Source organism: Cydia amplana, chromosome 14 (genome assembly GCF_948474715.1).
Source record: "Cydia amplana chromosome 14, ilCydAmpl1.1, whole genome shotgun sequence".
In the NCBI taxonomy this organism is placed as follows: domain Eukaryota; kingdom Metazoa; phylum Arthropoda; class Insecta; order Lepidoptera; family Tortricidae; genus Cydia; species Cydia amplana.
In genome coordinates this window covers 14589846-14601484 of record NC_086082.1, presented here as the reverse complement: position 1 = coordinate 14601484, position 11639 = coordinate 14589846, and the positions used below count along the sequence as shown (strand labels likewise).

General features: G+C 35.6%; 1 protein-coding gene across 1 annotated transcript; it reads left to right on the top strand.

The window, feature by feature from the left end:
- The first annotated feature begins 5781 nt into the window (after positions 1-5781).
- On the top strand, positions 5782-7677 carry LOC134654365 (uncharacterized). The gene has a single exon (XM_063509828.1). The coding sequence runs from the start codon at positions 5782-5784 to the stop codon at positions 7636-7638; it is 1857 nt and encodes a 618-aa protein (XP_063365898.1). The 3' UTR covers positions 7639-7677.
- Positions 7678-11639: the final 3962 nt, after the last annotated feature.

Here is an 11639-nt window from a genome sequence, read left to right as displayed (position 1 = left end):
AGGACATAAAACACATGCCTTACCATAAATTTAAAAAGGCTCTACACAAATGGCTCATACAAGAAAGGTATTACTCTGTAAGAGAAGAATGATGATTATGATGAATGTAATGAAATGAATGAACTATATTGAGAATCAAACCAATTTATGATTAATATAAATATAATTTAACATCAATACCTACGTAATATTAATAATTCCTATTTATTTCAATAATGATCCTATATTATGTTAATTATGAAAATAAAATTTGAATTATGTTATTTAATTAAGTATGTGCACATGGACATTCTTGTATATAGGCATGGTTTAGTTTATTAGTTATAAGTGTTTAATAAGTAGGCATATTTTAATATTCTTGCTTATAAAACTGTATTGTTTGCATGCTGTTTGTGGACAGCTGAATAAGGAGGACAACAATAAACGTGAACATCTGTAACTGTACCCTTTTCACGCAAATAAATGATTTATGATTTTATGATTATGAAGGAAGGAACTAAATAAAACTTACGTATAAAAATATCATTCACTACAAACCACATACTTGTATTTATTTAAAATGCCGCCATTTCTTATCAAGAACACTCTCAAACAGAGAATACAATCTCCTTCGTCCCTGGTTATACAGGCTGATATCCCCGTTGTAAGGTACGTAGCTGTTATTCCAAATCCAGGGCATAATCGGCTGCTTCTCTAGTATTCGGCCTTTGGGTCCGTATGTGACCGTCACTATGTTTAGGATAATAGCGCTTGTGGATAGCAGTATGTGTAGACCAACTGTAATTAAAAAAAAAATGGTTGTCTGTAAAGTCGGTTAACGGACGATAATTTTGCGTGATAACTCCGAAGACATTGCATACTCTTATACGTTAGCATGGAGATCTGTCCACAACGTTACCATGGAGATCTGTCCACAACGTGAACTTTTTCGTGCATGCTACCGGTGTTCATCGATTTATAAGACGTTATCACGTCAAAAATCAAAATACAAGCAAGAAGCAAGGCATTTGAAAATACTATGAAATAATTAATCCTTTTTTAAGTCTGTTAGAAATGTAGACCGTCATGTCATGGGCAGATTTTTATTTATTGTGGTTTTTTGTCAGATTTCGATAAAAAAAACTTTATATAACAATTTTGCACAGTATAGGACTTACTATTTTCGTAACTCAAGAGAAAATTACATATAGGTACATTTATTTTATCCCAGTTTGGAATTTCGTGTTTACTCCGCCCAGACTGAGGAGATCTATAAACATACCAAATTTTACAAAATTAAACTATACATAAAAAAAATCGACAACAAATAAAAATCGGCCCTTGATTGACACTATTTGACACCTCATCAACTAAAATCGGCTCAGTAGTTTTGACACTAGGTGACAAAAATACCTATTGGCCCGATTCGAACTTTTGGATACGTCAATTAATAGATCTAGAAACGATATGAATTAGATATGTCAGTGTCAAATGTGACGTTTCTTCAAACAAAACCGCCACTGTTGACACTGACACATCTAATCCATATCGTTTCTAGATCTATTAATTGACATATCATAAAATTCGAATCGGGCCAGTATGTTTTAATTCTTAACATTTTATCACTTACGCACACATGTGGCCAAGCAAACTTTAAAAGTCATTTTAACCTATAATTATTTGAAAATGACTATACATATAACTATAGTTTTAAAATATTGTATGAAGCCTTGATAAAAAAACCTACTACTTACTCAAAGATACGTTCGAATTACTTAGGTAAACAAACTTACCTAAAGACTGATTTGAGATTTGCCAATAAAACCTATTGTTGATTACGTTTCTAGTAACAAAAGTAGAATTACCGTGACTGAAATAAAATCTTTGCCACTTGTAAACTTTTTCCATAAAATAAATGTCTGAGGACCTACCACGAAAACCGAAATTCGCAAATTGCGGGGATCTTTCTCTTTTACTCCAATGAAGGCGTAATTAGAGTGAGAGAGAAAGATGCCCGCAATTTGCGAACTTCGATTTTCGCGGTTATAGCCCTGTACTGCCCTACCACGCATAACAGCCGTAACTACCCACCCGTTAAGTATTTTTAAGATTATTTGATAAAATTGTTCCGCCGAGTTTATTTTTCTGGTATCTTCTCGTATATATCGAGGCTGTGGTGCAGGTTTAGAACCGATGGTAGTTTCTACCATTTATAAATAAGTGCATTGTAATACGAGTTAGCTTTAAACTGCAAAATAAAGACGTATAACACTATTAGTTTCAATTATTAGTACATTCTTACAGGCTTTTAAAAATCGCGACATGCACAGATTATTGAAAAAAATCGCAACTCAGTAAAATAATAATAAATTCCCTGCATGTCTAGTATATTTCTCAACTGTCTGGCCCTAACATAAATCATGTGTGTAAAGAAAAAAACTACAAGAAAAGCCCATTAGCACCCAAGGCCGGTAACTGAAAGCGTTTCTTTATTTGGCAGAAATTCCATGAAATATTTCCTTTATTTCTCATTAAACTTAGGATATTTTACGAGTATAATATGGATATAAAAATAAAATACAAAAATACGTAGGTACACACCTACCTACAAAAATATCGTACGAAATATTATTATTATAACATCAGCTTGTTCACTTTCTTCTATTCGTCTTGTTAATTGTTAAGAACTAAGACTAATTAAGTAAGAATTATTAAGTCTTAGTTGTTCATAACACAAATGTAAATAAATTGACTCGTAATTTTGCTCAATATTTACAATTGCTAAGGAAAACGTACTGGTGCTCGACGCGGTACCAGTACATGTCGTCTTGAAACTTAAGTCATTGTCAATAGAGGTGACAGCAGGGTGCCATCTATTGGGCATTAGCAAGTTGAGCGCTAGTACGAATTGCTTGCTTGCTGCGAGATGCTAACGTCGCCCAATGCTTCTCAGCCAAACATTATATATGCCGGTCTTCGCCACATTCATCTTAACATTTTTAGCCGCAATTGGATTTAACTTTCACTTTGTTAAGGTAAGTAATCTTATCGTGTGAAGGGCTCATAACTAAATAATATTTTTCACCACACCAGCTCGGAAAGGCTTACTTTGCACTTCAAAAACGGATAGCAAAGTTGCACTTTCACATTCACATGTAATCAAATGCAAATTTTGAGTTGTTTTTTCAGAATTGACTTTTAAATGATGATTTTGGATGATAAATATTTAATAACTATAACATTCATTTGAATTTGATTTGGTTTGATTTTGTTTGATATTTTACGTTTAATATTTGCTTTGGGTTGGTGTGGTGAAAAAATGTATGTTTCACTCGGGGGCAAACTATTGTCAATATCTTGCCAACTATAAATAACCCCCTAGGTAATAAAAATCTAAAGTGAAGTGGCATCCGTGGAACTCGAAACTTTTTAATTAACCTAATACTGGGAGTGAATTCTTTCAACGAACTTCATTTGAAAGATATTTTAATCCTTTTTTCTTTTTTAATGAAGCACGTGATAAATTAGGAAAGCTTAATTAAATTTCTTCAAGCTCGTTTTCTTTTAAAGGATGACTCACGCTAGACCGGGCCGTGGCCGCGCCGGAGCTCCCGGCGCACACACAAGACATCCTCCAGACTGAGCATAATAGCGCTACCCCCTCTGCCACAAATATACGGTAGTTTTACTCCATTTTCGAGTCAAAGTGTCTTTGTGTGACGTCCGTGTCTTTGAACGGACCAATCACGGCACGGGACTCGCTCACCTCGTCCCCCGCACCCCAGTATTTTTGGCAGCATCGGTTTCATAAAATAATTGCTCTAAACTCCGTCTAGAGGATTCCTAGCTAGTCTATGTCCCGGCGCTTCGTTTTCTATGGAAAGCACCACGTGATCACCGATCATTCGTCATAGAAAATGACATGTCGTATGCCTCGGCCCGGGCACGGCCCGGTCTAGCGTGAGTTATGCTTAACGCGATTGCACGATCGACTAAAAAAAAATATGGAATTTAGTTTTTGCTCCAAACTTTTATAATAATATAATATAATCGGATTTTCGTGCGGTTTTCACCTATCAGTAGAGTGATTCTTGAGGAAATATCCAGAGAGGAAAATGGTGACTAAGTTTGTATAGAGAAGCGGTCGCCTTTCCTCTTAAGAGGCAACAGGAGTGGTCATTTCTCCATACAAACGTACTCGACTGTTTCCTCCATGGGTTTTGAAGCTAGAGCAATGATTTTTTCAACACAGATTAATATTGTAAATATCTGTGTCGGACCGTTTTGCTTTTTTTGATATTTTTGTTTTTTAAGGCGCTAGAGCCCTTCAAAAATGGCCAAAATGGCCTAATTGACTATGCCGCAATGAGAGGCGTGGTATTAAAAACTGATATCAATTAGCCAAAAAATCAAAACGGTCCGACACAGATAATTTCATAATCATTTAGATTTCCAAATTTGGTTACGATTGGTTAAGTTTTGGAGGAGGAAACAGTCGAGTACCAAACCTCGATTTTTGAGATTTTTACGCAGGATTTTTCGCCTTGTCCTTATCGCACTAGTTTTAGGAGCCGCTTCCGTTAGCGAGACGGGTATATTTACCTAATATATTTAAATCTCAGCTCCTGTTTCGTCTTAAGCCCCTTCTAGGTACTTAATGTAGTTGTATGTTTATGTAATATGTACAAATTATTTTATGATAAAACAATATAAGTCGTATAAAAGACAGATTATCTAAAGTATAGGTACTTATCTTAATTTTGGTACCATGCAATTTGCTTTATTTTTTTCGATAATAAATTAATATAAATTATAAATTTTGTTTCGCTTGACTCAACCAATCAGGCGGATGACTTATGGACGAGAGTACCTATAATTATCACACAGAAAATGTCTAAATACTTTGAAAGCTAAAAGTCCGTGTACATTTAAAAGCTATATCTATATAACAACTCACGAGACGCTTAGCGCCGCGGCCATTTGTCCACATAGCCTGTAATTTTGAACAACTTACTTCGTCGCCTGAGCAGTACTAGGAATGGCTTTTACTGGCAACTTAAGGGGAACCATGCTTTCAATGTGGCTTAGTTGCTCTGGGATAATCTTACAACAATTGTCCTTTTTTTTTGAAGTGAAAACTTCTTTAGCGGCGCTGTGCACTTTTTGAGGTGGGGAAAAATTTTTAAACTCGCGACAGGTCACGTTACCGACAGATTGAAAATTCGTAAGACGGACACGTGACCTGATCGAAAAACTGTTACAATATGTCATTGAGTTTTCACTTCTGCCGGCACTCTCGGAGTGCTACCCGTTGTTTTTTATATACCACGTTGGTGGCAAACAAGCATAGATCCGCTGATGATAAGGAGTCACCGTAGCCTTTGGACGCCTGCAACTCCAGCGGAGGTGTTACATGCGTATTGCCGACCCTTAAAAACCTGTACACTGCTTTTTTGAAGAACCCCATACTGACGGGCGAATCAAAATGTATACTTTGGATAGGTACCTACTTATTAGACAATGACATCATTGTCTAATAAGTATACTCTATAAAAATGATATTATTTGTAATACTGTGCTGGCCGTTTCAAATTTAGCAGAACTTATGTGAATACATATAGGTAGGTATAGGGAATTTAATTAAATAAAATTTAATGAAATGTTCCTTTATAATCTTTGACTTCCGTGGCCCCTTAAATATAAATGACGTCGTGTAAGCATTTCCGCGGCGATTACGGAAAAGATACAAGATACGTTTTAAAACGGTCATCACATAAACTGCGTCGCTTTACTCCGAGAAACATGTTTACGTGGCTTGTTCTCCTTACTTGGATATTTCAAAACGGAAATGCAACTGAAATAAATACTTATAAAATAATTCGATTCGAAGAAGCTGAAAAAAGCCCCCTCAATGATGAATCACTGATAGAGTGCGTCATTGACCTTACTCAAATAACAATTATCTATTCACCAACCATACTGATTCTTGAATCAGATACTGATGATATATTTTTTAATAAAATTATCAAGAATTTCGCCCATAGAGACATCCCTATTACAATACAGGATAAAGACAATCACGGTGTGAACCAAACAATTGACGTTTACGACGGAAACGTTATTGTTATTGTGAATTTCGAAAATAGTGACGCGCTTTTTGACTTCGAAATAGATCATACAGGCAAAAGAGTTAAATACCTTGTAATAATATATGCACTTACAGAAGATTTGAAATTACGAGCTTTTATACGACGATATATGGATCGCGATATAACTTTTATCATACCGGATCCGGAAGCTGAAAAACATTATGTTATTACTTTCCCACCGACGATGAATGAGAAAACGTGTGAACCTGTGGAGAAATTTGAACCAAATATAATAAACATCTGTCTCAACGGCTCCTTAGACACGGATGTTATTTTCCCTGAATTTATTAAAGCGAATTTCAGAAATTGTTCGCTCAGAGTGGGCATGGGTTCATTGTTTCCGTTTACGAAGATTCCAAATGAGCATAAATTGAAAAATTACGACTTGATACCCGAAATTGAGGGCTCTGACGTGGGAATTATTAAAATAATCGCTAATTACTTCAACGCGTCGATAATTTGGCATTATTTAGACATCGAACACTCTCCGTACAGTAGTACTGATTATACAGAATTTATTTTTAATGGAAGCGTGGACGTGTCCGCTGGCGGGCTGTACAGGATGTATGGCGATCGGGTGTCTTACTCTGGAATCTACACAATGCAAGCTGTGATTTGGATCTATGCCGCCCATAGGCCTGGTCGTACTTGGGTCAATTTAGTACACAAATTGAACGTAATATACTTTTTTGGCATCTTTTATTTATTATACTCAATTACATCTTATTGTTTTCGCAAATACGACAATGGGAAATGCTCTTTTAGAGACATCATATTGTACAGCTGGGGTGCACTTGTCGGGACATCGTCTTTGCCAGAACCTAAGTCTTTGAAACATAAGATGTTAGACGTATTCTATTTGATACTATGTATTTTTGTGTCATCTTATATGAACATTCAATTAGTTAGTTTCTTAACAATTGATGGGCCATCGGTCTCTTTTAAAACCAATGATGACGTTATGAACTCCGGCCGTATTCCTTATATGCATCCGAAAAAAAAGTACTTTATAGAGGAGAGTAAATACTTGGCCTTTGCTAACACATCGAAGGATTGCGGTGATTTCTTTGATTGCTGCGCCAAGGTACTTGAAAGCGACAGCGTGACCGCGATATTAGATTTTTATTTTTACCTCGTGCAAGCGTCTACAGCCGTCAAGGATGAAGCTAAGATACTAAAACCTACGACCCGGATAATTACTGTATATCATGAAATATTGATCAAGAAAGACAGTCTTATTGTGTCTGGGGTTCAAAAAGTTCTGGAGAGATTGTTTGAAGCTGGTATTTGCAAACATCTTTATAAGCAAGCTATTGGCATAACCGTGGTGGCCAAGGCTGAAAGTGCAAATCAAGTAGCGCTCAGTAACAGCTACAGCTGTGTTTCGGGCTGCGCCATTACTCTTTCGCAAGTTGGGGGAGTATTTTACTTTTGGACCTTCGGGTGCGTCCTGTCTGTGAGTGTCTTCTTGTTAGAGATGACGTGGAAAAGGCAAACTCGTTCGGTATGAATTTCATTTTAAATGAGTGACATTAAGAAATAAATTAATTCTTTATTAACGTACTTGTTTCCTTTTTTGTAGCTTTCACATAAGAAACGTGTCAGATTTTTTTCGTAGAGAATATAGCCAAACCGTTGATAGTTGCAGTAGGTACCTATAAGTATTTGGGTTTTGTATGTAGGTACCTAACAGGTATAAGGGTTTAATTTTGGCCAAAAAAACACTAGTCTAAAATCAATCAAAACTGAATTACTCGTACCTAATATAAAATGAGTAATATTATGGCATCGAGCTGATCTGATGCTGGAGACTGAGGCTGTTCATTAGGAACTAGAATCTAATGATAAAACAACGCAACTTCTATGAGTAGGTAATAAGTAAAACATTTCTGTGAGTGTTGTAATAAAAGTAGGAACAGCAATAAAGGGTTGTTTATAAAATTTATTGTTTAACATTATTTATTGGAATGCTACGCAATCCTTGTTCTTTTTTGATGGAAATATGATTGTCTTCAAAATATTTTACTTAAACATCTTTGGGAATCTTTTTTGGTATGATTGTGATAAAAGCGTTTATAATCATATTATAAATATATTAATGACAATAGTCTAAATTAGTGATGTTCCATTGGCCAACACCACTATAAGTCAGTTCTGGAGTCTTTGCTTTGAAGATGGTATCCGTAAACGCGAAGTCGAGGCATTTGTAACATACGTACTGGCCTTGATTACCATCATCTATATTGTAATGATGTATCTGTCTTCCTATTACTTGATTTAAAAGCTGATTTAAATAATAGCAATCCCACGGATTTCCTGAAAAGTAAAACTGTTTTGGCTGGCTCAGGCGAGAGATGAAATTTTCAGACAGTTGGGTTATTCTGTTCTTCGATATATCTAGTTCTTCAAGGTTACCGATATGTCTGAACACGTATTGCGAAATATATTGAATATCATTATTTTGAAGACGTAAATGTTTCAGCTTGGTTAAATTAGCGAACAAATTGTCCGGGATAAAAGTTATTCTATTATAATCCAAGTAAATTGTCTCGATTTCGGATAGGGGTTGGAAAATGATTTCGGGGATGTACTGAATGCGATTATGATCAAGATGGAGGATTTTCAATTTTTGTAATGATGAGAACGTGTCTGGATCCGGAAGCGTGATTTCGTTCTTGCTCAAGTACAAATGTGTTAAATTTGACGCTCGTTTAGCAAATAAAGGCACTTCAGATAGCAAAGTATCCTTCAGATGCAATTCTTGTAAATTGCGAAGTCCTTCAACGAGATTCTCCGGTGCCTCCCTCATGTCGTTTCCGTTCAGACCGATTCCAAATAATTGACTGCACTTTTGAAATGCTCCATGACTTATTTCTTTTCCGAGAAATTTGTTGTCTTCCAAACTTATATAGTTTACTTTAGTTAGATGCTTGAATATATCCACGTTGATCTGCTGGATGTAGTTATTTCTTAAATCAACCCATCTCGCGTTTGGGTAGTTGAAGTCCGAAGGGGATATTTCCCTGATATTACAATTCTGTAGGTTTACGTTCAGTTGGTTGGTGTTGTCTGGAGTTTGGCGCGCTTTTATGCGTGTGCAGGTTCCATAATAAGGAAGATTTGGGCAAGGGCATTCATGCCAGCTGAGCATTTCTCCTGCCACGCTCGCCATATGTAGCGCCAGCAATGAGCACCACCACAAAGCTGCTCGGTCCATCTGAAAGGTTGTACAATACAATGCTATATTCTTTATTGTTCACAAAGCAAAAAAGCGGCCAAGTGCGAGTCGGACTCGCCCATGAAGGGTTCCGTATTTAGAAAAAAAAAACTACTTACTAGATCTCATTCAAACCAATTTTCGGTGGAAGTTTGGTAATGTACATCATATATATTTTTTCGTTTTATCATTCTCTTATTTTAGAAGTTACAGGGGGGGGGACACATTGTACCACTTTGGAAGTGTCTCTCGCGCAAACTATTCAATTTAGAAAAAAAATATATTAGAAACCTCAATATCATTTTTCAAGACCTATCCATAGATACCCCACACGGGTTTGATGAAAAAAAATTAATTAAGTATGAACCCCCAAAATTTTTTTTTCTATTTTTGTGTGAAAATCTTAATGCGTTTTACAGAATACATCTACTTACCAGGTTTCAACAGTTCTTATAGTTTCGGAAAAAAGTGGCTGTGACATACGGACAGACGGACAGACAGACATGACATCATATAATCCATAAGGGTTCCGTTTTTTGCCATTTGGCTACGGAACCCTAAAAAGAGGTATTTATACTAAACAATTAAATTGCAAAAGGCGGTCTTATTGCTTAAAAGTAATCTCTTCCAGACAACCTTAGGTGATGGAGATGATAGTAGCGAAAAATAACAAATACATAAGAGGTTAACGTTACTTAGATAAGGACAATATCTAAAGTGACCCCGGTGACAATAGCTGGCCAGTCCACTGAGCTTTTAAAATATAATAACAAGGAAAAAGGTACAAATAAATTAAAATACCAACAGCCGTCTAAAGTTCTATGTTGTCTTAATTTTCCTTTATGTAGTTTAGTTTTTATTTATTATGTTTTATAAAAATAAATATTCAGATTCAAATAATTAATATCGTACTTCTAATATGATTTCATAATTTTATAAATTTAAGAAAAAACTCAAAAAGTAAAGTATTTAAAGAATTTGTTAGTTGTAGTACAGTCGCCATCAGATATATCGGAGCGGTCAAGGCGTTCACAAATATCTGAACACGCCTCTATTGTCAAGGCGTTAGAGTGCGTGTTCATATATTGTGAACACCTTGGCCGCTCCGATATATCTGATGGCGACTGTACCCTACTGGATTATAATAGGGTGCTTTTACGGTACTTAATTAATTAAATAAAAGGTACAGTACCTCTGTTAACAAGAACACCACGCAAAAATATCTCCACACGAGACCTACTAATTAACTCGTTCTGTTTGAAGACACAGACACCACTACGAGTAGCACGGCAACACTTCACTTTAAATAGTTTTCTTTATCGCCTTCTCTTCTGAGAACTTTTGAACCCTGAACCCAAGATAAGGATCTTAACCCTTAAATGCATAATGATGTATATATGCATCGTATATTTGATGGTCCGTGGCTCAATATGCAGCTATCCAAAATAAATGACAATGAGTGATATCATAAGAAAAACTAATCCGGTTTCCGATTTTTTATATAAATTTACGCAATATTTTAATTTATAAAAATTACATTCATTTTAAGACGATATGTCAGAAAATTTGAAAAAAATCATAATTTGATGATTTTTAGTATGTGATATTGTATGTTTTTTTGGGTTTAGTAATTATTTTATATTTAAAAACTCTATCATAGGTGTATCACAAATAGTGTACCTTTCTGATGATAGTAGTATTTATCATATATCTCTTACTGAAAATTATATATTTACATAAATATGATTTAGCCTATGCAACTTCTAACACTGATTTCGCAGTGAAAATCGATGTTATATTTTTTTTACCATTTTTTCCATAATCAGCAAACAATTACGTAACACATATATTAATTTCGGGCAAACAGAAAAAATCATGCATTTAAGGGTTAAATATTACTTACTTGACTTGGTGGAAGATGACATTTTTGGATGAAACATCTTCAGCTGTCGAAGAATTCAGGATGCCTCATCCGTGACCGGGCCGTGTTCGGGCCGGAGCTTCCGGCGCTTACTTTTCTATGACAGATGACAGGCGATCACGTGATGTTTTACATAGAAAACGAAGCTCCGGACACGGCCCGGTCTAACGTGAGTCATCCTTTAATTGGAAATTGTTGTTACTGAAATGCAGCACTTTAATGACCGAGCGATAGGGTCTCAGCTTCGGCAAAAATGTTTTCGCATGTATGTCCTTTTACAGATTCTTGTGAAATTTTGACGAATAACAATAGGTAAGTATACTATATTTATTTAACATTTTTTTTTCCTAACCTAAAAAAGTAGCCATGGAGG

Coding starts and splice junctions, on each gene's coding strand:
- LOC134654365 (XM_063509828.1), top strand. CDS start 5,782: ATGTTTACGTGGCTTGTTCTCCTTACTTGGATATTTCAAAACGGAAAT.